This window comes from Megalobrama amblycephala, linkage group LG20, assembly GCF_018812025.1.
Source record: "Megalobrama amblycephala isolate DHTTF-2021 linkage group LG20, ASM1881202v1, whole genome shotgun sequence".
Lineage (NCBI taxonomy): Eukaryota > Metazoa > Chordata > Actinopteri > Cypriniformes > Xenocyprididae > Megalobrama > Megalobrama amblycephala.
The window spans coordinates 6,655,030-6,682,674 of record NC_063063.1 but is presented as its reverse complement, the minus strand read 5'-3'; the positions used below and the strand labels follow the sequence as shown (position 1 = coordinate 6,682,674).

Sequence of the window (27,645 nt, the reverse complement as noted above, 5' to 3'; positions counted from 1 at the left end):
TTAAGACCTATATACCTCGCCGATCCAGGCCCACACCCCAAGTCTCTAGGGGGCCTGGCCCATCTAGGTCTGGGAGAGGGTGTGCGTCGCCACTCGCGATCCTCCTCCTCCGATGAGTGAGGTGTGTTAGAGGCTTCCTACATGCTCCATCAGGCCTATGATGTTGTTTGGCAGTGTTTATTATTTATTTATATTCCTGCCTTCTGATGGTTTGCCACAGGATACTGATTGTAAGTGTGTTGTTGGGTTTTTGGGTGTTTTAATTTTGCGTAGTCAGGCTTCCTCTCGTTCAGAGTAGTTTTATTGAGGCCTCCACTTTTAGACCCCGTCCAGGTTGGTGATGTTGGCTCATTGGCTCTCTTGAACCTCCTCAACAGAACTGGTTGAGGCTCCTCTCAATTTTGAGAGGTTAATTTCCGAGGCCTTCCTCTTTCAGAGCTTTTATGAGCCTCCTCAGAGTGATTTCCATTGGAAGCATTGTTAGGTCTCCTCTGGAGTTGTCTGCTGAGGCCTCCGCTCCCTAGAGCTCCGCTTTGATAGCGGTATCAAATCTTTGATAAGTGATCTTGGCATTTTACGTTGCTAGGTCTCTCGTTTAGAATTGCTATTCTTAGGCCTCCATTACAAGAGCCCAGCTGATGTGGCCAGATCGTATGGCTCTCTCTTGAGCCTCCTTGGTGCAACCACCTTTTTGAGGATTGTTGCCAGGTTTCCTCTCAATTTAGAGAGTCGTCATGCGGAAACATTAGATACCTGTGTGAGTTGTGTGGCTCTCTTTGAGCCTTCTTGGTGAGGTGGTCTCGTAGAGCATAGTTAGGTTTCCCCTCACTATAGAGGGTTGTTATGCTGAAGCCTCCACTCTGAACACTCCATGAGGGCAGTAATCTGTGTGGTTGGCTCTCTTTTGGAGCCTTCCTGTTTCTATGTTTTCAGGGTGGCATTGCTAGGCTTCCTCTCTTAAAGAGATTTTCTGTAGAAAGAGGCCAATGTCATTGTCGTGTTTTTACACATGCTTCAGACACCAGCATGCTGGAGGCACTCCTCTGTTAGCTTCCTTGGTAGCAGTGTCGCGTTTCCCTTCTCAGGGAACCATGGTTACATTCGTAACCCAAGACGTTTTCCTTTACATCATTTGGATGACTGTGTACATATACGCCATTTACCTGGGGAAGTGATGGCACCAGGATGCACTGTGGGATGACGACAGCTAGCAGAGGGAGTGTGCAATGTTTTGCTGGGAATCTCTGGGTCCGGCCATTCATGTGGATGTCAATATAACATATTGACACATGCCACCTACGTAAACATTGCAAACTAGTTACACCCCTTCATGGCAATGGTGTTCCCTGATGGCAATCACCTCTTTCAGTATGATAATGCACCCTGCCACACTGCACACATTGTTCAGGAATGGAAACATAATGAAGAGTTCAAGGTGTTACCCTGGCCTACAAATCCCCAGATCTCAATCTGATTGAGCATCTATGGGTTGTGCTGGACCAACAATTCCGATCCATGGTGGCTCCACCCCACAACCCACAGGACTTGAAGGATCTGCTGCTAACGTCTTGGTGCCATACCACAGGACACAACTTTAGGGGTCTTGTAGAGTCCATGTCTCGGCGGGTCAGCGCTGTTTGGTGGTCATAATGTTTTAGCTCGGTGTATATATACACACACGCTAATAAGGAATATATAATTTATCCCTAAATCCTAAATATCTATATATAAACATGTTTCAGTTTTGAGGTGAAGTCCATCTTTTGAATTTGTTGGTTGCAAACACACCCCCATCCAAACCTGATCACCTGCCCCAATCATAGGTAGAGGTCCAAAGATGTATTTATATAATGGCTCAAGAGTAGAGAGCATCTGTCAGTACAAAAACATTTAGTCCTGTGAATGATCCATGATTGTTCCAGTAGCCCTCACAGAAAAAAAAAAAAAACATCTAGACCACCCACTCTCCTGTGATGTCATTCTGAGTTTGCATGACAAATGTCAAGGAACACCATCAGGTCACCACTGACGTCACAGACAAAATCAAAGCCAGAAATATATCCTTGCCCATGGAACAAGGAAAAGATGCTTCAAGGAAATCAACTATATGCCAAGACGCTTTGTAGATTATGAAATTATTGGACACTAGGACACTATAATTTAATTACTTCTAAATTCTCTTAATATGTAATTTTATTTTTATTTTGAAAAATGGTACTGTCAAAAAAAAATGTACTTTAATGTGATTTGTATTGATGTAATATTGAATAATACACTAGTTAAATTATAATCAAGTTTTTTACATGTCCTGTAGTTTGTTATTCAACACAAAAATAATTGCATTTCTTTAAAGCAGGACAACATATATTAAAACATAATTTGATATATGATGATTTAACTTTTAATTTGACATTATTACAAAGTGTACTTTTTGTTACTTTAGTCTACGAAAGATAGTTATGAGTGTACTCTTTGAGTACTTTTAAGTGCACGCAAATATTGATATAAGCGATTAATTGTGATGAATTTGATCAGTTAATCACCATATTATGTTATTTTATTTAAAGAAAAAGAAAACTTTGTTTTGTTCTCGTAATTAATGACTTTGAATCAATGCAGCAATTATCAGAATTTCCAATATTATCTTTCTTCAATCAAAGTTTATAATGTGATTCTTCTGATTGGTTTGATTAAAAGCATTATTTGATGTAACTCTTTATTGAAGCATTTTTAATGCCTATGAATAAAATTAATGGAAAAACACTAAGGACGCTGTAAAAAGGGCACATGCTGTATTAGGATCCTCAGGTGCAACATCAAAATATACAGCAATGATGTTCTTTTGATGGCTGATTGCATTCCAGGGATATTGTACTTTTGATTATGATCTCTTTATTGGTCAGTGCATGATATCAGCAGGCTTGATCTTTACATAAGTCCTTCTTTCTCACACACACCAACGCTGTCGGTTTGATGAGCGTCAGTGGTGCTTGAGGGGGCGTTACCCTTTCCACACAACCACGCAATCTATTCCCCCCGGAAAAGAGGGGATGAGTGGGGGAAAGATGGATGGAGGAGAGGAAAGGGGAGGGCAGGAGTGGAGAGGAAAGGGGAGGGTAGGAATGGAGAGGGGGATGACTCATCCTCTGTGAGAAGAGAAGTGCATCAATGTCTTAACCCACAGACTTGCATTTACAGTCATCCCACAATACTGACAAATGAACCGTGAGATGAGGAAAAAAAGGAGAAAATGAAAGATGGGAGGGATCAGGGCAAATATGCCCCAGATATTTAAATTCTGAGGGCTAATAATGAATTTCATAGTATCTAATCATGAATTTTGACCAATTAAACAGTTCAAATGCATTTATTTGACAAAAATTTACATGGTGTTATACAAAATGTGTCCTCACATGTAAAAATGACCTTGAAGATTAAAGCATGGAGCAAATTTGAATGGCACATTTCTCGGTTTCATCGGTATACATGCATATACTCAAAAAAAAAAAAAAAAGGTTCCAAAAAGGGGGTTTTCACAGTGATGAACCATTTGGCTTCCCCAAAGAACCTTTCAGTGAACAGTTTGTTAGTGTGAAGAACATTTTAATAATCTATAGGACCTTTTCCCACTATAAAGAACCTTTTGTGCAATGGGAAGGTTCCATGAATGTTACATTTTCTTGATGAATTTATTTACATTAAATGGGCACAGTGTCATGTGTTTGAAACAAAATGTGTCCTCAAAAAAGGTAAAAATGGGTTTGAAAAAAATGAAGACCTGGGCCAAATATGGACGTCACGTTTCTGAGATCGTATGCGTATATGCAACCGCAACATCAGCTGCACGATCCTGCAGCTGCGTTGGGCTGTTTTCTATTTTATGAATGGATGCTGGGAGGGGCCATGATGTCAGTACTCTTAGTGAGAACCTCCCCCCCCCCACACACATACACACACCTCCAGATGCGGGAAAAGCCTTCATAACCGCCGAGCAAAATCTGAGAATCCCCCCCCGCCTCCCTCCACGTATCCCACGCATCCGTCTGCATGCACTCGCCTCCTCTCTTCCTCCAACCACACCTGTTCTCCTATCAGAGAAACCAGCTTCAGCCAGTCTGCTAAGGGGCTTGCTGACGCCAGAAGACCCCCCCTTCCTTTTCTCTCTCTCTCTCTCTCTCTCTCTCGCACGCTCCATTTTTTCCACCTTAAAGAGTGGCATGAATAATCCATGCCAGATAAAGAACTGCAGCAGAGAGGGACGTGATCACAAGCCTCGCTCGTGCACGCAAGGACACCCTCGGACACACGCGCGTGTATCGCAAGCAGGGCTGATGGAGGCAAAGCAGAGGGGCGTGTGAGACTGCAGTGGCATCCTTCCTTTCCATTTGACGTGTGCTGAACAATCTTCCTCTTACGCTTCAAGAGCTGAAGCCGGCATGTTCTGCTTCTGCCTGCAGGGCTCTCTGCTGAAGCTCCAGGCTCTGGAGGGAGACTCCAGCCCTTCTTCAGACCCCTCTCCTGAAGACAGTCCACCCAGCCTGGGATTCAAAGACGAAATATTGCTTCCTTCATGCAATGGCGTTGGGAAAGAGCACAGCCCACCAGGTACGAGAGCTGACAGCTTCATTGAAGTCCTTCTTTTACAGTAGCATGTGTGTAGTGATGCCAACCGAATGGTGGGCTGTTGCCTTGCATGAATGAATGAATGAATGAATGAATGTGGTCTGCTGATATGAAAACGCACTGACTGATTTAACAGGACTGATGGCAGGGCTGGGCTTGTTTGTTTATGGGTTCTGTTAAGAAGATGGCTCTTGTTTTTTGGGCACATGTGAGTCACTTGCCCGAGTCGCTTCACACTGGCATCTATTAATAACGCAGGGTGATGGAGAGGCACTGAGATCGCAAGCACCTCCGCACAGCACGACTTTAACACACTCATACACGTATACATCCCACATCTTTGCGAGATTTTTTTATGCATTACCTTTTACATACGCCATTTCGCTTTATTTCTCTGCCCCAAAAGCAAACAAATAATGATAGAGATTCATTCTTCTGAGCAGTCACTTTTAACCAGCTGGTAATTTTCAGCAGCTGTATGAAGTCAGTTCTCCTCAAGTTCACATAAGTGTCTTAGCAGAGGAACTACAGTTGTAGTTTATGTTCAAGTGATTTTGACAACCATAAAGTAATTTTTTAAAGTATCTAATGTCATCTAGTGAAGTGATATTTATTCGCTACCGTTCAAAAGTCAGAAAAGGGTCTGAAAGATTTTTTTTTTTTTTTTTTTAAGTTTTTAAAAGAAGTGACAGTGCTTATTTGATCAAAAATACAGTAAAACGCTTATTACAATTTTTAATAATGGTTTTCTATTTGAAAATATTTTATAATGTAATTTATTCCTGTGATGGAAAAGCTTAATTTTCAGCATAAATACTCCAGTATTCAGTGTCACATGATCCTTCAGAAATCATTCTAATATGTTAATTTGCTGCTCAAGAAACATTCTTATTATCAATGCTAAAGCAGTTGTGCTGCTTAATATTTTTCTGGAAACCCTGATACTTTTCTTTAGGACACATTTAAGTATAGAAAGTTCAAAAGAACTATTTTTAATAGAAATGTTTTACTGTCTTGTTTGATAAAACATGATTAAATATGTAAGATTTTTGGATTAAAATATTGAATCTCGTTTTCTTGTTTTTCCACGACTACATGTTTTCACCATGCCTTAGAGGAAAAACACTATTTTGTCAAGTGGCTAACATAGCATAATCAGATGCAGCTTTATTTTTATTAACAGTAATACAGCATTTTTTCCGTCGTACAATATGTTTTAAAATTAATTGCATGCCATGATGCAACAATACACATTATCCAGCATTTATTAATATGATATTCTAATATCGATGTAGCTTACTGCAGTGTGCAAATGTCTCATAGCAGCTGCCAAGTGAACGCACAGAGTAACATTATAACATAATTTTCAACACACTCAAATGTATCTAATATGATAAATAGCACTGCGTTACCCCACATACACTTGATCGGAAGAGGCGGAAGCTGCGACTGTGGCATAATAAAAGTTCCGCTGCTCTTGAGCCGTGTGTCGCGTTCGTCTCTCATTTGCAATCGCTCCAGCGGCCTCATTCCGCTGCCACAGCACTCGGTCCTGCTCTGCTTCATACTACAATAATGTTAATAATCTCATTCATGAACATAATTTCTGCCCGAATCCCATCCCACTTCTTTTCCACTGGCTGTGAGGTGAAGACGACATCTCCTAAGATTCCGCACTCAATCTCGGCATCATCAAGCTATGCCTTTGTTTTGAATAGGCGACCTCTAGCGACGAAAATTTACGTAGTGTGCCTTTAATGTTTCCTTGCTGAATAAAAATGAATTAATTTCCTGAAAACCGACCCCAAACTTTTGAACAGTAGAGTACATTTACTACTGTTAGTGACTAACCCCACCATTTTTTTTTGGAGGGGTGGGGGTGTGGTCTCTGGATTGTCTTAAGTTTTCTTATAGTTTCAGTGGGTCAGAGAGTTTACCGTGACTCAGGTTTGACTGTGTGTTTTGAGTGTGTGTGTTAAGCTCAGCAGTTTGTCATTTGTTCACTCCATTAATCTGAATTTCTGCTGTCTCTGTTCATTTGTGTCTGCTATATTTATATTTTTTGGAAAAGTGTGGAATGCTAAGGTTTACTTGAGTCAGGATGAATGATGTATTTGCTTTATTAACCATGCTCTAAAATTCTTCTGCATTTGGAGTTTTTAAGATATCCTATCCCAAAATTTGCTCTTTTTTGGGGCTATAAGCAGTTTATCTTAAAGGGATAGTTCACCCAAAAATAAAAATGTTACCCTCAGTACCCTCAACCTGTATGAGTTTCTTTTTTTTCTGTTGAACACAAAAGAAGATATTTGGATGAATGTTGGTAACCAAACAGTTGCTGGCCCCTACTGACCTCCATAGTGTGGAGAAACTCATACAAGTTTAGAAGAACTTGAGGGTGACTAAATGATGAGATAAATGATGAATAATTATTTTTGGATTATTTGAATTATAGCATCGCCCATTTATAAGTGATTGTTTGCTAAGACAAGCGTCACTATTGCTGTTTAGTGTTACTGAATCGAACAATCCAAATCCAAACGTTTTAAACATCAGCACGTACACTAACTTGCCCCACTTTGTTTATACTATGGACATGAATGATCCCTCAAATTATGCAGCTCATTTAGGTGTGCTATTACTTTTCTAACTGATTTTCTTCTTGTAAACAAAATATGAAAATGTCCTTTAGAGCCTTGAGCAATATCTAAAGCAGAATAAATATAAACAGAATATCATAGGGTTTTTTGTGGACAGGTTTTCAACTTGGGCCATTAAGGGTGCAGTAAGCGATTTCTGAGAAACACTGTTAATGTTTGAAATCACCAAAACAAACAATCCCCTTCCCAAAAGGATCAAATCTCTATCTTGATAGCTCCACCCCCAAACTCACGAACACGCTATGCGACACAGGCACCTCTTACTGCTGATTGGTTACAAGCATGCTTTGGTGCTCATTGAGTTTAAAACACCCTAGAACCACCCAGAACACCTTAGCAACTCTTAAGTCAGCATATTGTGCGCAAACATTTGCTAGCAAGGGAAGTCTATTCTCACTAGTTTATACAGTGCACTGTGGTAATTTTTAAGGAACAAACATTTCAGTGCACTTGGAACCATTCCTAGCGGACTTAAATGTTTGTTAGGATTGGATCACTCCCTTGGTAGTGTACTTACTACCGAACTAGAGAGATGACTGAAGCACAATTTCAGAACACCCTAGCAGCCATACAGCAATGCATCAAAACAACCACTCAGAAAATTTAAGAAACCACATAGCAACTTTCTGGCAACCACCAACAACTCCTTAGCAATTGCATAGCAACACAAGTACAACTACTCAGAACACATTAACAACAGTAAGCAACTCCCTAGCAACAGCCCATAACACCACTTATATACGCCCTGGCAACCACCCACAAAATCCTACAGTAGCAACTGCATATCAAAACAACAACAACACTCAGAACACATTAGTAACCACATAGTAGTTCCCTAGCAACAGCCCAGTACAACTTTGAAACTGCAAAACAATACTCAGAACAAATAGGAAGCTAGCATAGCAACTCTATGGCAACATTCCATAACGCCTAGCAACTGTATAGCAACACAACAACCTCTCACAATAACAACCACACAAAAAACATTAGCAACCACACTATGCTGATTAAACAGCTTTTGTGGGGAAATAGCTAATCATTTAAATAATCAACAGCCTGTTTGCTAATCTTCAGCATGTTTTACACTAAACAAACCTTTAGTTGGGAACTATATGTAGGTTTTAGTTTGAAAAAAAAAAAAAAATTAAGAAAAGGCAGACTAGGGAATGTTGGTAATGCCGTAGGACTCATTTACGGCATTACCAACATCAAATGTGCCGCATTACTGTTTAACAGATAGAACAATAGATGTTGTGTAAAAGCAACTGGAAGGCAAGCCTGCAACCTTTAGCCAAAACAGCATAACGGCTAACGCTCCGGCTCTGGCAGTACGCAGGAAAGGAGTTTTGAACGGCGGGCAGCCGGGCACTGATGTCACTGCCATTTCACAATAGGCTGAGAGGTGCCACACATGATTAAGTTAGCCAATACACTTTCTCCAATAGTAAGAGATACAGACCATCTCCCTATAATATACAATCTCTGAACATATTGGCAACTGCATAGCAACACAATAACAACCACACAAAACACATTAGCAAACACATAGCAACTCCCTAGCAACCGCCCAAAACTCCTTTAAAAACTGCAAAATAACACAATCACTCAGAACAAATAAGCAACTGCATAGCAACATACTTGTATCCACTCAGAACATGTTAGCAACCACATAGCAACTCCCTAGCAACAAGAACACCTTTGAAACTGTACAACAACAACACAATATTAATTATTCAGAACAAACAGGCAACTGCATAGCAACTCCCTAACAGCCCAGAACTTCTTAGTAACCACATATAACATACAGTTATACACATCCTGGCAACCACTAACATCATCTTGGCAACTGCATAGCAACACAACAACAACCACACAAAAAACATTAGCAACCACATAGCAACTGCCCAAAACTCCTTTTAAACTGCAAAACAACACAATCACACACAATTACATATCTTAGCAACTCCCTAGCAACCACTCAAAAATCTCTAGAATCGTGCTGACAGGTTTTGCACAACAAGCACCACGTTTTCTTCAGAGAATTTAACAGTCAAGTTGTATTTTAAATGGATTAGTTTGAATTGTAGGCATATCCTGATTTTGCAGAGTTAGATGCAGTCCTGGGTCAACATATTTTGTGATCCTGGAACAACATTCCTGTGTGAACATGTAATTCTAACACTACCCCTACCCTACCCATAACTTATCCCTAAAATCAGAGGGAAATGATAGGAGAATAACACTGATGTAGAAGCACCTAACCCTGGTTGTAAGCCTTAACTTGACATAAACTGTAAACTTGTCTCTCAAATCTGATTGGTTGGTCTGAATGTTGTTCCAGGATAAAGAAAGATGTTGATCCACGAACATGTTGCACTTTGTGAAATCAGATTTTGGTTAGCAAGGTTAGCAACTGTAGGACACACTGCTTTTATCACAGTGCGGGGCTCTGATCTGTGTGTGTGTGTTCAGATTGTAGGCTGGCAGAGGGTGACTGTAGCAGTGATCTTCAGCAGAGCCCGGGGCCCAGTCGACTCATCCAGCACATCACAGACGACAACAGCCCTCTGCCCTCCCCACGCTGCTCCAGCCTTAGCCAGAGCCAACGCTTCAACACAGACCCTGAATCTGCCCCGTCTCCGCCCTGCGCACAGCATCTGATCATGTACGAACACACACAGACAGACACACACGGCTCTTTTGGTTGGCCTGTTCAGTCGCGATACCTCCTTTTTCCTTTCCTAAAGAGCAAGTCTCTGAATCATCCAACTAAAGCTAGTAACACAGTGACCCACTTTAAACCTGAATATAATTTCTCATTATTAACATGACTTTCCTGCTGACTAATGCTGTAGTGATGGGAACAGACATCTGTGACAGCCCATACAGTGTGTGCTGAGATGGGACATAGGCACTGACCTTTCTGAAATGATTTCACTGTTCTGTCCCTCTAGCTGTTTATCTATGATGTCCCTCTGACTCACTGTGTAGTACTGATAGACCCGTACATTATTGGGGTTAATAAATAGAACAAAATAAACCAGGCAGGACCTCAAAGCAGATATCCTGCTGATTACATGGCTGCTTAGAAAATAAATTAATTTGAGTTTAAATAATTTTAAAAAAACAGGTCATATGAAGGTCATATGAAATGATCAGATATTCAACTTGCATGAAAATTCAGCTTTGCCATCACAGGAATAAATTACATTTTAAAATATATTAAAATAGAAAACATTTAAATTGTAATATTTCACATTTTATTTTTGATCAGCTATGATGGGCACATACGTCTTCTTTCAAAAGCATAAAAAAACTGCTACTGACCCCAAACTTTTGAACAGTAATGTACATACAGTACAGTATCATATATGTTAAATACACTTTTTTGTACACAATATTTGTTCAGAATTCACAAACCTGCAAATATGTATTACTGCCAACAAAACTACAATTTTAATACCAAATATTGGTCGATTAATCAGCCTGGCCAATGTAGCCTGTTCTATACTATCCCTGTGGTTGTATGAGACTGTGTTTATGTGTGTTTTCATCTCTTTAGGGCTCGTGGGGTTGTTAGAACGGAGGTTCCTGGAGACGCTAAGGAAGCTACTTCCATCCCACTCCTCACCAAACACATCCAAACACTCAAGAGGAAAATACGCAAGTTTGAAGAGCGCTTTGAGCAAGAAATGAACTATAAGGTCAGGTTAATTTAAAAGCCATCGTATTACTATTGTACAAGTCAAAAACATGAAAAAATATCATATCATAACATTTAGTTCAACATTCAACATTGCTGTTTAGTATTGCCCTCTACTGGAGAAGAATAGTAATGCATCTCTATGCTGCCTGACTCAGATGATAACTCTTTCATTAAGATGAAATAGGATCAGGACTCAGGAGAATGTGCTGAAGACTTAATCTAGATCAAAAGTTATAGCTTCTGAATTGAATTGTGTCTGCTCTCACCTACAGCCTTCACATAATGATAAATCAGCCAATCCGGAGATTTTCAATCTCATGAGTGAACTAGCCAGGTCTCGCAAGCAGCTCAAAGGTAAGATGCCAGTCCATATAATGAATCGTAATGTGATTTATGGGCTTATTTTTTTTTTATTAATTAAAACTGTTTATCTGTTAGATTTATTATTACATGGCCCTCGTGACATTGTTAAACATTTAATTTAATTGCCATTTCTTAATCATAATCTCATGAACCAATGTTTTGATGTACCGTAATATCCTCAAAATAGTCAAACATCAGTATATAATAATCAGTGTTGGGGGTAATGCCTTACAAGTAAGGAGAGTTACTTAATCAGATTACTGTTACTGTTTTCCCATGTACTGAATGACAGCTCTCCTGTCCCCATGTTGAGAGAATCGAGTAAAAGTCTAGAGGTGTTGTGTGTACTATGTAATCATGATGGTTATTGTAGTTCTAGACTAAATGTGAACATGCATTTACTTAGAGTATCTCACAGAAGTGAGTACACCCCTCACATGTTTGTAAATATTTTATTATATCTTTTCATGTGACAACACTGCAGAAATGACTTCGATGTAAAGTAGTGAGTGTACAGCTTGTATAACAGTTTAAATTTGCTGTCCCCTCAAAATAACTCAGCACACAGCCATTAATGTCTAAACCGCTGGCCACAAAAGTGAGTACACCCCTAAGTGAAAATGTCCAAATTGGGCCCAATTAGCCACTTTCTCTCCCCGGTGTCATGTGACTTGTTAGTGTTACAAGGTCTCAGGTGTGAATGGGGAGCAGGTGTGTTAAATTTGGTGTTATCGCTCTCACTCTCTCATACTGGTCACTGGAAGTTCAACATGGCACCTCATGGCAAAGAACTCTCTGAGGATCTGAAAAGAAGAATTGCTGGTCTACATAAAGATGGCGTAGGATATAAGAAGATTGCCCAGACCCTGAAACTGAGCTGCAGCACGGTGGCCAAGACCATACAGCGGTTTAACAGGACAGGTTATACTCAGAACAGGCCATGGTCGACTAAAGAAGTTGAGTGCACGTGCTCAGCATCATATCCAGAGGTTGTGTTTGGGAAATAGACGTTGGAGGGGTTGAAGGGTCAGCCTGTCAGTGCTCAGACCATACGCCACACACTGCATCAAATTGGTCTGCATGGCTGTCGTCCCAGAAGGAAGCCTCTTCGAAAGATGATGCACAAGAAAGCCCGCAAACAGTTTGCTGAAGACAAGCAGACTAAGGACATGGATTACTGGAACCACGTTCTGTGGTCTGATGAGACCAAGATAAACTTATTTGGTTTAGATGGTGTCAAGCGTGTGTGGCGGCAATCAGGTGAGGAGTACAAAGGCAAGTGTGTCTTGCCTACAGTCAAGCATGTCATGGTCTGGGGCTGCATGAGTGCTGCCAGCACTGGGGAGATACAGTTCATTGAGGGAACCATGAATGCCAACATGTACTGTGACATGTACTGAAGCAGAGCATGATCGCAGGGCAGTATTCCAACACGATAACGACCCCAAACACACCTCTAAGACGACCACTGCCTTGCTAAAGAAGCTGAGGGTAAAGGTGATGGACTGGCCAAGCATGTCTCCAGACCTAAACCCTATTGAGCATCTGTGGGACATCCTCAAACGGAAGGTGGAGGAGCGCAAGGTCTCTAACATCCGCCAGCTCCATGATGTCGTCATGGAGGAGTGGAAGAGGACTCCAATGGCAACTTGTGAAGCTCTGGTGAACTCCATGCCCAAGAAGGTTAAGGCAGTGCTGGAAAATAATGGTGACCACACAAAATATTGACACTTTGGGCCCAATTTGGACATTTTCACTTAGGGGTGTACTCACTTTTGTGGCCAGCGGTTTAGACATTAATGGCTGTGTGTTGAGTTATTTTGAGGGGACAGCAAATTTACATGGTTATACAAGCTGTACACTCACTACTTTACATTGTAGCAAAGTGTCATTTCTTCAGTGTTGTTACATGAAAAGATATAATTAAATATTTACAAAAATGTGAGGGGTGTTCTCACTTCTGTGAGATACTGAATCTCATTTGCACGAAGACAGATTCAGTATTCCTCAAAATGATTAAAAACAGTGAAATACAAAGTCAGAATTATTACACAAACTTGCAATATTTAAATGTTAAATTACTAGTGCTGTCAATCGATTAAAAAAAATCACTAATTAATCGTAAATTTTTTCTGTAATTAATCGTGATTAAAAACATTGGAGTTTTTAATATTTTTATATTGTAATAATTTCACAGTTACTCTCCAAATATTTGCTTAATGGCATATTTTTATGAGTAATTACATGATACCAATAATGGTAGTCTACTGATGCCTCTATGAAATAGATTTTTTTAAACATTAATACACATTCAACATTACAGTATAAATTAAATCTATCAATTTCACCATTTATTAGACTTAAAGGGTTAGTTCACCCCAAAATGAAAATTCTGTCATTAATTGCTCACCTTCATGTCGTTCCACACCTGTAAGACCTTCGTTCTTCTTCGGAAGGCAAATTAAGATATTTTTGGTGACAGAATGCTGTCAGATTTCCTTCCATTAACTGCCTTGAGATAAACATCACATTTATTTAATTATTATTATTATTATTATTATTATTATTATTATTTATTGCTGAAGTAAGAGTGTTGAACTTTCTTCTCCTGCATCCTATTCTTCTGCAATTCAGAATGGCAGCACAGCTGAAAGGTTTGTTTGAGCTGCGCCCTCTACTGTACAAGCGTGAATTCGCATTTCCATCAGCCTGAGGCTTATTCATTTCACTTTTGGTGGGAAAGGACCTTTACATTTGCCAAAAATAGAACTTTTTTTTTTTATTAAAAAACAAAAAAATAAGTCCTGTCCAGTTGAGAAAAATTAACGCATAAGTAATGTAATGCATTACTCTCCATAAAAAGTAGCCTAACTAACACAATATTATAATGCATTACTCTTAAAAGTAACCAACACTGATAATAAATAGATTCAAATTTTGTCACTATTTATTAAAAAAAAATGTTTTGGTGGCAGACATTTTGTAGTGCTGTGAGACAAAATGAATGTTTTGATGAGGTTTTGATGGTTGTGTAATTATTTTGGCAGCATTTAATGTAGATAAATATTTTTAATCAACAGAGAAAGTAAATGTAACATAATTTTCCAAATTTTCTTGATGGAAAATTTGTGTTGAACTAATGGAATTCCTCCATTGTGTGGCAGTTGAATTGCTTTCTTAATTCCATGATATTCTATCCTTTTATTATATTCCAATTCATTTCAAAATTGGACTCATGAACTTGTTCACCCGTCTCCACAGATCTGAAGCTTAGACAGTCATTTGTGGAATCCCGGAGACATGAGAACGGCCAGTCCACAGATATCTGCAGATACACTAACAGCCAGCAGGAGGCGCCAGAGCAGCAGCCCCAGCAGCACAAGCCCTCTCTGGAGGAGACGGTGGACGGGCTCCTGAAACGACTACGGGAGAAACGCCAGGCCCTCGGCCTACCAGACAACATGAAGGTGAGGCCATCTGTGGATGCATTCTGTTCGGGTGGGTGGGGATTTGATTGTGTGCTTGTGCGGCCAGGGTTTGTGGTGATTAACTCAACACGCACTCTTCTGTCCACAGGAGATGACCCAAAGACAGATGGCCCTGGAGAAGATCACTCTGCAAAAATGTCTGCTGTATTTTGAAAGCTTGCACGGCCGCCCTGTAAGAGGTTTTTTCACATTTAAATACAGAAATGTTCTAGTTAATTAGGCACGGATTAGGATTATGGCATTAATATTTGAAAAAAATATTGCCGTAGGGCACCAAACAAGAGAGGAACCTGGTGAAACCTCTCTACGATAGATACCAGATGGTGAAACATCTCCTGTGCGCGACTCCCACTATCACAACAATAGTAAGTGTGATTATATATACACATCGGTATAATTAAGGTTTTTTTTTATTGTTTTTGAAAGAAGTCACTTTTAGTCACCAAGGCTGCATTTATTTGATAACAATAATATTGTGAAATATTTTTAAAATTGAAAATATCTGTTTTCTATTTTAATATATTTAAAACATTTAATTTATTCCTGTGATGCAAAGCTGAATTTTCAGCATCATTACAGTCTTCATTTTCACATGATCCTCCAGAAATATTTTTCTTTTCTATTTTTTTTTTTTTGGAAATTGATACACTAAATAATACAAAAAAGATCTGCACACTGTCCCTTTATTTAGACAAGCTTATCCTTTTCTAAATAAAGGGAGAACAACAGTGTGCAGATCTTTTTTGTATTATTTGATGTATTTTTTGATCTTGCACATGGCCAAGACGCTTTGGATGTGCGTACCTTGACTTTTTTTTAAACTGGATACACTACCAATTAAAAGTTTGGGTGAAGATGTAAAAAGAAATTAATACTTTTGTTCAGCAAGGATGCATTAAATTAATCAAAAGTGACAGTAAACGCTTTTTTAATGTTAAAAAACATTTCTGTTTCAAATAAATGCTGTTCATTGAACTTTCTATTCATCAAAGAATCCTAAAAAATGCATCAGTTTCCATAAAAAATATGATGCGACAGCACAACTGTTTTCAACATTGATAAAAATAATTTCTTGAGCACCAAATCAGCATATTAGAATGATTTCTGAAGGGTCATGTGACACTGAAGACTGGAATGATGATGCTGAAAATTCAGCTTTGCATCACAGGAATAAATTACATTTTAAAATATACTGAAATAGTAAACAGTTATTTTAAATTGTAATAATATTTCACAATATTACTGTTTTTACTGTATATTTGATCAAAGTGACCTCTCAAATTCTTCTTTCTTTTAATGATTCCAAACTTTTGACAGGTAGTGTATTTCAGCTCAGATACAACTTATTCTGCTTCAGCGTACATATTATGATCCGTCATTGAATGTCCACAGGTTTCATATCAAACAATTATTATTTTTTCCCAGTGGTCCACTTATCTTTAAATACAATTTAAAAAAAGAAGTATTTTTTCATTGTTTACTCTTATTTTTACATTACTATTGAAAGACACTCTATGTTTGTTTTAAATGTATCACAGGAAGAAGAAGAAGGGTCAGATGATGATTCCGTTCGGTACACACCCCCACCCATGTGCCTCACTGATAAGAGAGGTTGTGGGGAGGAAGAGGGAGACAGCGACACGGCCTTTGTATCTCCGCTGGATGAGATCAAGACAGTGAGACAACCAGCCATAACCATGTCCAACCTCCACGAGGCCTCCAGGTACACCAGCCTTGACATTTGAGTAAAACGTAAGGAGAATTTTAGCTGAATGTCCTATGTGCTCTTTTCCATAGAGATGGGGAGCTGCTAAGCTCCAAAAAAGACACAATTGAAGTACTATAAAAGTAGTCCATATGATTCATGTTCTATATTTCAGATGTCTAATGTGTAAATATGTAAGTCGTTATTCGCAATCTTTTCAAATCTGCTACATCAAATGTGATGTTTAAATTGATTGTACACAAATGAGATTTGAGAACTAGAGCAAAAAATATTTAAAATTCTCTGTTTATCACACACAAAGCTATTATAAGGCTTAAGAAATGCATAAGTTATATTACCTACTTTTATTATACTTTAACATTTTTTGGAGCTCAACAGCTCCAGTCCCCAATTATTTTTGTTGTTTGGTAGAGCAGGGTTGCCAGATCTGCCATAACAAAATCAGTCCGTTGGCTAACCAAAACAGCCAGATGAAAAATTAATCTAGCCCAAATACTAAAACTCAAAGTATGTGACTAGCCCTACCTAAAATGCACATTTTATAGGTACCGTTAAGGATTAGTTCACTTTAAAATGAAAATTATTCACCCTCAATCCATTCTAGGTGGATATGACTTTGTTCTTTCTGATGCACACAATCTGAGTTATATTAATAAATATCCTGATGCATCTAAGCTTTGTAATGGCAGTGAATGGGACCAAGAAGTATAAAGCTCAAGAAAGTGCATCCATCCAGTGCACGTTTTGCTTTGGATGGATGCACTTTCTTCAGCTTCATACTCGTTGGTCCCGTTCACTGCCATTATAAAGCTTGGATGCGTCAGGATATTTAATATAACTCTGATTGTGTTCATCAGAAAGAAGAAAGTCATATACACCTAGGATGGCTTGAGAGTATGTAAAGCTTGGGGTAATTTTCATTTTAAAGTGAACTAATCCTTTAAGGTGCCGTCCCATTAGAGAAATTTGGTGGATAAATAAAAAATGTCTATTGTCAGTAGTGTTGCAAATGTATGGATGGATAATGCAATGCATATTTTTTTTTTCAATTCAACAAGCTTTTTTGTTTCAAATATATTTGGCATTCATTTGCTTCCATATTTAACCTGCGGCAGAAAATGGAAGATTTGGCAACCCTGTGGTAGCGTCCTCTCTATATTCTGCAATATGTAAAAAAGAAAATCATACCATTTTGAAATGACATGAGATTGTGTACATGCAGATGATCAGTTTAGGGTGAAATATTCCTTTACAAACTGTCTTTGTGTCTTTGCAGGTCTGAGTTGCTGGATTGTTTGCGTGAGACTCGAGCCGAGAAGAAGCGACGACGTAAAGCCATCAGAGAGTTCGAAGAGCAGTTCTTCAGACAGATGGGAAGGTAAAACACAGATGCGTTATTGTGGCATTAACATATTTTAATGGTATTTTATGTTACTCTTGTCTTTTTGAACATGGACAGGAAGGAAACAGGAAAATAAAGATCAAAATAGTTCAGCATAGTTAGCGTAATGCACATCTAATCAATGATACACAAAATAATACCACCAGGAAGAAAAAACAATGTTTCTGTACACAATATATGAATTTGTTTTTTAAATAAAATACATTTCCTTTTATCTGCTATGCACTGATGTACAAAACTGCTTCAGTAAGGCAACTCAAGGGTTAAATGTGTGTTTTAATGCTAGCGTAATCTCACAGAGTCATCCGTTTCATGCGGTATCTGTTTTTTGTTTGTTTTTTTCTTTCCCTCTCCAACAAAATAACGAAGAACCGCACAAAAAGATGACCGAATCCCCATGGCCGAGGAGTACCAGGAGTACAAAAGTCTCAAAGCCAAAATACGCTTACTGGAAGTGTTGCTCAGCAAACAGGAAACCACATAGACTGAGTTAAAGAGATTCTTTCTGCCTTTCAGTAATGAACCCAATGTTTGGACCAAATGGAGTTTTTACATTTGACATAATTGTGCCATAATGATGCTAAAATGCACTTTAATATAATTTCTGACCACATTGGAAGTCCTAGACTCAATGGGTTGGGCCGAACCGATCAAGGCCTTTAACAAAACGCAGTGTGCGATCTCTGTGCTGTGTACAGAGCGAGATGGCTCGATACAAACCTCATTCAGATTTCAAAGGGCAAAAGGAAATATCTATGTATATCTAGAGTATTCATCTATGTTTATGGAATATGGCACTTTATTTTTAGAGATTTTTTTAACCAAAGTCGAATCATATGCAATTTTCACGTTCTCTTGCTCTCGTTTGAAGCTAGTTTATGATTCTAATTAGGAACATATAGGTGACATTATTATGCACACTAATGAGAATCCATGATTCTCAAATAATGCAAAGCTCTAGATAGAAAACAAGCACTTAAAACAACGGTTTTATGCAAATTTCAGTCCCTAACATATAAATACAGCAGCAACCAACCATAACTGTACACATTGTATGAACTAACACAAGTTAATTGTTTATTTATTTATCATATATTTGTCTCTCGCATGAAAAAGGGAGCACAAACTACCCAGAATTAAAAAGGTTCTCCCAGAAGAAAGAGCTAAGGACTGTATTTTGAATGACTATTTTTGTTCAAAAACATGTTAAAGTACGGTACGTGGCCATCACAGAGCACAGTTTTCCTCCTATACATAAAGAACAAATTATGATATATTAGGCCAGTGGTTAATATGGACACTGACTAATCACATTGTACGCTAAAAACAATACTGAAGCCCAAAGCAAGGGGATATGTTGATGAGAAGCGGATATGCGCTTTAAGTGCAATTCTGCTCAAGTAGCTACTCTCTGGAAACGAAACAATCAATATCTTTCCTTTCCGACGGCTCTACTGCAATGAACTATTACAATCTTTGTGTAGTGTCTTTGCATGCCAACCAGCGTAACTGTTTGAATTGTGCTACAATCAGGTGTGGTTATTCTGTCATGTTATCGTCGTCCCAGACTTTATTTGCTGTATACATCCACAATGACAAAATGTAGCTTTTGAATGTTAGCTATAGTGCACGTAATTCTACATTGGTTTATACAGTAAATATATATAATTATCTATATATATTTGCTTTATCGTGTACCTCTTCTTTTCCATCACCAAAGTCCTCTGTATTGTGCACTTCTGGTTCTGTCCATTTTCTATTCACCAGTTAAAAAATAAATATTTTTCTATCTACACGTCGTATCACATTTATTATATGTTAAATCACAGTTTACTGAATGGGTTGGAATAGATAACATGAAACACTGCTTAGGTCAAAAATGTTTGCAATCATGCTACAGATGCGTCCAATCACGGTTTTTGAGATCTCACCTGATCGTCGCATTCATAATGCCTCGTAAGTCTGACTGACTGCTGTGACATAATGAGAAATTTGTGTTAAATTTGTGTAGACTTTGGTAAACTGTTACAATGCCGCTTTCTAATGGGAGGGTCTGACAGCCAATGGGGTTAAAGAAGCAGTTTGATTGACAGGTGTTATTAAGTCAACATCCCAACACAAACATAGGAGCACGAAATATCTAGCCTGACCCCGGGTTGAGACCAATAAGCTAGTAAAAGAAAAAGAGCATTTTGTCAAAAGCTGTGAGACACATGCTGCGAAGGATCCTTACAGACACCAGAAGGAATTATGGATAAGTTAATGGGTAAGGAGGACGGCTAAAGGAGAAGGCGATTTTTCTGTGCTGTTCAAGGCAGCAGAAGGGTTCAGTTTTATATGTTAGCGTCCCACGCTGATGTTGCAGGTCTTGCAGCTGGGATCCTTCTTGGCGTTGACTGTGGACAGACTCATGAGCTGGTGGCCGCTGATCTCAGCTACCGTGCCCAGGCTCAGATCCACAGGATCGGTGTAGATGACCTCCAGGATCAGGTCCTGTGCGTGGTGGAACACCAGCCGACCATCTTCATCCTCCGAGCACGTCAAAAAACGGTTGTTGCCGATATCCAGTGCCGGTAGGCGCTGCTTGCAAAACTCGTCTCCAGGCGAGCCTTTTGGCGCGATCACCAAAATGACGTAGTGATAGGCCGTGTACATGCAGTAGAAGTCACCAAAATATAGGTTTGTCTTGGGACTGAAGAGCTCCTCGGCTGGCAGCTGGAAGCGGTAACGGCCGTATGGTGAGTCTTGAGGGGGTTTGCCCGTGTTGAACTCTGTATTGCAGCTGAAGAAGATGCCCTCTAGCTTCCCGCTGATGGGTGAGCCGTGGCTGCCGCTGTTATCCTTCACTGACGGCAACATCTTGTTGTTTTGGGCCTCCCTGTAACAAGAAACTTCACTGTAAATGACAAATGACTTCTTGGAGGTGACATTCAGAGGTACTAAAAGAAATTAGATATTACATAAACCATTTTCTCCTGCCTTATGCACTTTACTGCCAGTGACTTACGGTGCAGTCACATTTAATGTGGTTCAGCGAATTTTCGCTTACAAAATGCAGTCGTTTCAATAGGAATCCGCACTACTGGGAATTTCACGTGCGAGTGAAAGATTTCCCTGACGCAGATTTCGCAACAGGTTCAAGTCGGTCATGTCGATTCACCGCTACACTACTGACGATAGACAATGGACCTTTTTTGGCCATGAAATTTTGCTAATGTAATCTTAACCTCCTAAATCAGTAACTTGTTGTAGATGGAGAATACTGTTAATTCTTTCAAATGGAAATGGAAAGCTGATAGCATAAATCTCATGCACCACTTTCATGGTGTTATGATGTATGTTATGATGTATTGTATGCTAAACGTCTCCTTTTGTTCTCCTCTTTTAAGAAAGATCATACGTTTTTGGAACGTATGAGTAAATGATGACAACATGAAGGATCTCTCTTTTTTTTTTTATAATCTATGCAAGCCAGTTTTGAAATAAAAAAAGGTAATTGTAGCATTTTATCTTACCATTCTCACTTTATATCTCATTTTTTAGTTGGCATCTCACAATTCTGACTTTTTAAGTTTAACTTTCAAAAGTTTATAACAAAATTCTTGGATTTATTTTGAAAAATACTTCTTAGAATTGTGAGTTTTTATCTCACAATTTGGACTTTTTTTTACGAGTTCTGATTTCTGAGTTTTCACCATTCCCGGCTGCGATCATATCGCAAAAAAAAAGTCAGAAATGCGAGATGTTACGGAAGAGGATTAGGGCCAAGCAATAATAAAAAAATAAAACCATCTCGAGTTTAAAGTTTTTTAAAGTTTAAATTTTTGAGAAAAAAGTTGAAATAAAATGTTGAGAATAAACTCGTTAAATTACGAGAAAAAACTCGTTAAATTTCGAGAAAAAAATCGAGATAAAATGTTGAGAATAAACTCATTAAATTGCGAGAAAAAAGTCGTTAAATTACGAGAACAAATTCATTAAATTATGAGGAAAAATGTCGTTAAATTTCAAGAAAAAAGTCGAGATAAAATGTTGAGAATAAACTCATTAAATTATGAGAAAAAAGTCGTTAAATTATGAGCACAAATTTGTTAAATTACGAATTTGTTCTCATAATCTAATGGCTTTTTTCTCGTAATTTAATGACTTTATTCTCAACATTTTATCTCGACTTTTTCTTGAAATTTAACACGTTTTTTTCTCGTAATTTAATGAGTTTATTCTCAACATTTTATTTCGACTTTTTTCTCGAAATTTATCAGCTTTAATCTCGAGATGGTTTTATTTTTTTATTATTGCTTGGCCCTAATCCTCTTCCGTAAGATGTTGACTTCAAATTGTGAGATATAAATTCAGAATAGCAAGAAATAAAGTCAGAATTGTGAGATAAAGTCACAATTACCTTTTTTAGTTTTTTATTCTGTGGCAGAAACAGGTTTCAACCAGCCTTTTTTGTGAAATATCATTTAACTGTCTTCCGATTACTTCTCAGTCTGATCAGAGAGCTTTTTCCTCCCTACTATCACCTCAGGGTTTAGACCTGATCTTTATGGTCAGTGTGGCAAATGAAGCTGAAGTATCTGAAAGGCATCACTTAAAATCCAGATATCTAATTAAGTGAATTATGAATGGGGCAAGCACAGCACTGATAGACTTTCACTCACTCATGTGAAACTGGATTTAATGACTTGCATAAAGCAAGCAAATGAATACTGTATGTCTCACTGAAACAAGCTGAAGTGGTACATTCAGAACTAGAGCTATATATATAAAAGAGATTTCTGAAGGGAAATGAATGCCTTCCCTTTTACTACTTCTGACTGTAATGAGCCTTTTCAGAAGGATTTAATTTGATTCCAAGGAGCCTCTTTCATCTAAAATCTAATTCACTTTATTCTTGGAAAAGCTCATTATAGATTTATTATATCACCTTAGATGCATCAAATTCAACAGACAAATAGACTTCTCTGCTATAAAGACTGATGTAATGGCTATTTTCATCAAATTATACTAAACAGGACAGCATTAGATTAGTACAGAAGTCAATCAAATCACTGGGATTACGTAAAAGAACATTCAAAGATATAAAGAAAGATGATTCATATAGAGAGAACGTCAAACATTTTAACTTTCAGGATTTTGGAATTTTCTAATATGGTGAAAATGATTATTTCTATGAAACATTTGTCATCATTTCTTCCGTGGAACACAAAGGGTCATTTTGAATGAAGAATATCCTGGCCCCCATAAGTAAACAGGGACTGGTCTGATACCAGTGATGCCAAATGCCATTTGTTGTCACATTTCTCATGATCACACATCTTTGACATCAAACCTGAAGCAGGACATTTTACAATGAAAGATATGGTAGAGGGGAAAATTTTCAATCAGTAACAACATAAATTTCATGTAATTTTCATACAAAGCTATCATACGATTTTGAGCCTTCTTCTTCTGCTTTTTTGTCTTTTCAAACTTTCACTTTTCATTTTATGGAAAAGAGCAGCCAGGATGTTCTTTAGATTTTTGTTCTACCGAAGAAAGGAAGTCATAGAGGTTCGGAAAGAAATAAAGTTTACTGTTTCTTTAATAATTTAGTGTTGTTACCCCTGTAGAAGCACACACCTTGCATGGTCAAAGTACTCCTTGTGCTGGTTTCGATAAAAGACTGAGAACCGCAGCATTCTGCCGGCGATGACCTCAGCTTTCTCCAGCAACTGTGTGAGATGAACAGTGGAATAATCTGTAGGTAGAAAAAAAAAATAAATAAAATTGATAAAATGTAGTGGACAGAGTCAATATGATCCAATAACAGCCTAAACAGGTTTATGGAGGCCATATCACCAACAGCTACTTTAAAGGTAAAGTATGTAAGATTTTTTTAATGTTAAAATACATTCTCTTAAAGGGATAGTTCACCCAAAAATGAAAATTATCCCATGATTTACTCACACTCAAGCTATCCTAGCTGTATATGACTATCTTCTTTCAGATAAATGCTATCAGAGATATATTTAAAAATATCCTAGCTCTCCCAAGCTTTATAATGGTAGTGTTTTGAAGCCCCAAAAAATGCATTCATCCATCATAAAAAATAATTCATACAGCTCCAGGGGGTTAATAAAAAGCCTTCTGAAATGAAGCGATGGGTTTTTGTAAATTAAAATAATTTTGTAATTTAAAACTTCATGAAGTAAAATATCTAGCTTCCGCCAGACGACCGTACGCATGCTGCACAAGTCGACTTGTGCCAAATGAGTAACCCATGACACGATGTATCATGCAGAATGTTGGAGTATCATAAGCTTAGACGCCTCTCACGGTTCAAACAAATATGGCTGTGCAACAAACTCAAGCTCCTCTTCTTCACCTGGAGCTGAATGAATTAATTTTATGATGGATGAATGCATTTTTTGGGGCTTCAAAACACCCCCCCCCCCCCTTTCACTACCATTATTAAGCTTGGGAGAGCCAGGATATTTTTAAATATATCTCCGCTTCTGTTTGTCTGAAAGAAGATAGTCATACAGGTGCTGGTCATATAATTAGAATATCATCAAAAAGTTGATTTATTTCACTAATTTATTTCAAAAAGTTAAACTTGTATATTCATTACACACAGACTGATATATTTCAAATGTTTATTTCTTTTAATTTTGATGATTATAACTGACAACTAAGGAAAATCCCAAATTCAGTATCTCAGAAAATTTGAATATTGTGAAAAGGTTCAATATTGAAGACACCTGGTGCCACACTCTAATCAGCTAATTTACTCAAAACACCTGCAAAGGCCTTTAAATGGTCTCTCAGTCTAGTTCTGTAGGCGACACAATCATGGGGAAGACTGCTGACTTGACAGTTGTCCAAAAGACGACCATTGACACCTTGCACAAGGAGGGCAAGACACAAAAGGTCATTGCAAAAGAGGCTGGCTGTTCACAGAGCTCTGTGTCCAAGCATAGAGAGGCGAAGGGAAGGAAAAGGTGTGGTAGAAAAAAGTATATAAGCAATAGGGATAACCGCACCCTGGAGAGGATTGTGAAACAAAACCCATTAAAAAATGTGGGGGAGATTCACAAAGAGTGGACTGCAGCTGGAGTCAGTGCTTCAAGAACCACTACGCACAGACGTATGCAAAACATGGGTTTCAGCTGTCGCATTCCTGTGTCAAGCCACTCTTGAACAACAGACAGCATCAGAAGCGTCTCGCCTGGGCTAAAGACAAAAAGGACTGGACTGCTGCTGAGTGGTCCAAAGTTATGTTCGCTAATGAAAGTAAATTTTGCATTTCATTTGGAAATCAGGGTCCCAGAGCCTGGAGGAAGAGAGGAGAGACACACAATCCATGTTGCTTGAGGTCCAGTGTAAAGTTTACACAGTCAGTGATGGTTTGGGGTGCCATGTCATCTGCTGGTGTTGGTCCACTGTGTTTTCTGAGGTCCAAGGTCAACGCAGCCGTATACCAGGAAGTTTTAGAGCACTTCATGCTTCCTGCTGCTGACCAACTTTATGGAGATGCAGATTTCATTTTCCAACAGGACATGGCACCTGCACACAGTGCCAAAGCTACCAGTACCTGGTTTAAGGACCATGGTATCCCTGTTCTTAATTGGCCAGCAAACTCGCCTGACCTTAACCCCATAGAAAATCTATGGGGTATTGTGAAGAGGAAGATGCGATATGCCAGACCCAACAATGCAGAAGAGCTGGAGGTCACTATCAGAGCAACCTGGGCTCTCATAACACCTGAGCAGTGCCACAGACTGATCGACTCCATGCCACGCCGCATTGCTGCAGTTATTCAGGCAAAAGGAGCCCCAACTAAGTATTGAGTGCTGTACATGCTCATACTTTTCATGTTCATACTTTTCAGTTGGCCAAGATTTCTAAAAATCCTTTCTTTGTATTGGTCTTAAGTAATATTCTAATTTTCTGAGATGCTGAATTTGGGATTTTCCTCAGTTGTCAGTTATAATCATCAAAATTAAAAGAAATAAACATTTGAAATATATCAGTCTGTGTGTAATGAATGAATATAATATACAAGTTTCACTTTTTGAATGGAATCAGTGAAATAAAATCAACCTTTTGATGATATTCCAATTATATGACCAGCACCTGTACACATAGGATGACTTGAGGGTGAGTAAATCATGGGATAATTTTCATTTTTGGGTGAACTATCTCTTTAACCCAGTTTATTGTACATTGACTAATATTAGTCTGCCATTTATGGGTTTATCTCCCCCAAAAATGTAAACATCAAGCCCCCCAGGCACCATCTAAACATTGATTGTCTCCTTCCAAGCTCAATCCAATAGCGTGAGTTTGGCTACAGTGCCTACATTATTAGCTTTTTATCAACTCATGAACCCCCATTTGGGAAACCATGCTTTAAAGTAGCACGAGTGTGCATCTCACCGGCTGTACAGAATTCAATGATCTCACTCCACTCTGACACGGCGTAGTCTCCGTCACCCTGTTTGGACGCGGTCTGAACGGCCACAGTGTACTCGGTGCGTGGACTCAGGAACCAATGTCCTCGCACTGTCATGGGCAGAGGAACTGCTTTCGCTACCAGTTTAGTGGGGACGTCCTAGGGAAGACAGATAATGAATGAGATTGGACAGTCATGTTCAAACACATGTACATGATGATGTTACTGAAGATCAGCTCTTGCCTACATCAGGTCAGGCTTGTGAAAGGGAGAGGTGAATATAGAGTGTCTGCAGACACGCACCTTGTGTTTGAACTTGTTAGCATTCTTGTTTTCTTTCTTGTTGAGGTCGATGAAGTAGTGTGTGAATGCGTTCCTTTGACCTGGAGTCCATATCCCAGCAGATCTTAAAGGAGTCGCATGTGATGTTGCTGATTTTGATGTTCTGGGGAACAGGAAGTTCCTCCATCTCGGCAATGCCACTGTCCAGGGACTTATTTCCTGAGAGACGCAATGAGACAGATAGAGATGTTGGGAGAAAGAACAGAAACAGAGAACTATTTGTCTTATTTTGTCAACCTGAAAGTGTAGAAAATGGTCTTTTAGCCATATATACACATTTAAAATGAAAATATTGGTGACTAATCTTGCATTCAAGGGTGAAAATTTCTGTCCAATCAAATGCTCTCTAGAATGATACCACCTTCCTCTGGCAACACTGTAAAAAATCTGTGAAGTTTACAACAAAAAACAGAATCTGTGGTTGCCAGAACTAGCAATATTTTAAGAATTACAGATTGACCTTAAAGGAACACGCCACTATTTTTGAAAATAGGCTCATTTTCCAACTCCCCTAGAGTTAAACAGTTGAGTTTTACCATTTTCGAATCCATTCAGCCGATCTCTGGGTCTGGCAGTAGCACTTTTAGCCGCAGCTTAGCATAGATCATTGAATCTGATTAGACCGTTAGCATCTCACTCAAAAATTGACCATAGAGTTTCAATATTTTTCCTATTTAAAACTTGACTCTTCTGTAGTTAATTCATGTACTAAGATTGACGGAAAATGAGAAGTTGCGATTTTCTAGGCCGATATGGCTAGGAACTATACTCTCATTCAGGCCTAATAATCAAGGAACATAATAATCAAAATGAGCCTATTTTCAAAAATAGTGGCGTATTCCTTTAAGTTTACATTAAAAAAACTTGTATATTTCATTAAGTGAAATAATGTTAA

At 38.6% G+C, this 27,645-nt stretch overlaps 2 protein-coding genes across 2 annotated transcripts in view; one reads left to right on the top strand and one right to left on the bottom strand.

Annotated features, from left to right (window-relative positions):
- Positions 1 to 4,059: 4,059 nt before the first annotated feature.
- fam13c (family with sequence similarity 13 member C) lies at positions 4,060 to 18,950 on the top strand. Its single transcript, XM_048170725.1, has 10 exons — positions 4,060 to 4,605; positions 9,756 to 9,948; positions 10,846 to 10,987; positions 11,262 to 11,343; positions 14,614 to 14,819; positions 14,929 to 15,012; positions 15,110 to 15,205; positions 16,379 to 16,563; positions 17,843 to 17,944; positions 18,338 to 18,950. Exons 1-10 carry the CDS (start codon positions 4,437 to 4,439, stop codon positions 18,450 to 18,452), a joined length of 1,374 nt encoding a protein of 457 aa, XP_048026682.1. The 5' UTR covers positions 4,060 to 4,436; the 3' UTR covers positions 18,453 to 18,950.
- phyhiplb (phytanoyl-CoA 2-hydroxylase interacting protein-like b) overlaps positions 17,964 to 27,645 on the bottom strand; it is a 47,831-nt gene continuing 38,149 nt past the window's right edge. Inside the window, 5 exon segments of the mRNA XM_048170726.1 lie at positions 17,964 to 20,846; positions 23,594 to 23,711; positions 26,393 to 26,567; positions 26,712 to 26,774; positions 26,776 to 26,909. Coding sequence (XP_048026683.1) covers positions 20,309 to 20,846; positions 23,594 to 23,711; positions 26,393 to 26,567; positions 26,712 to 26,774; positions 26,776 to 26,909 — 1,028 coding nt within the window. The 3' untranslated portion in view covers positions 17,964 to 20,308.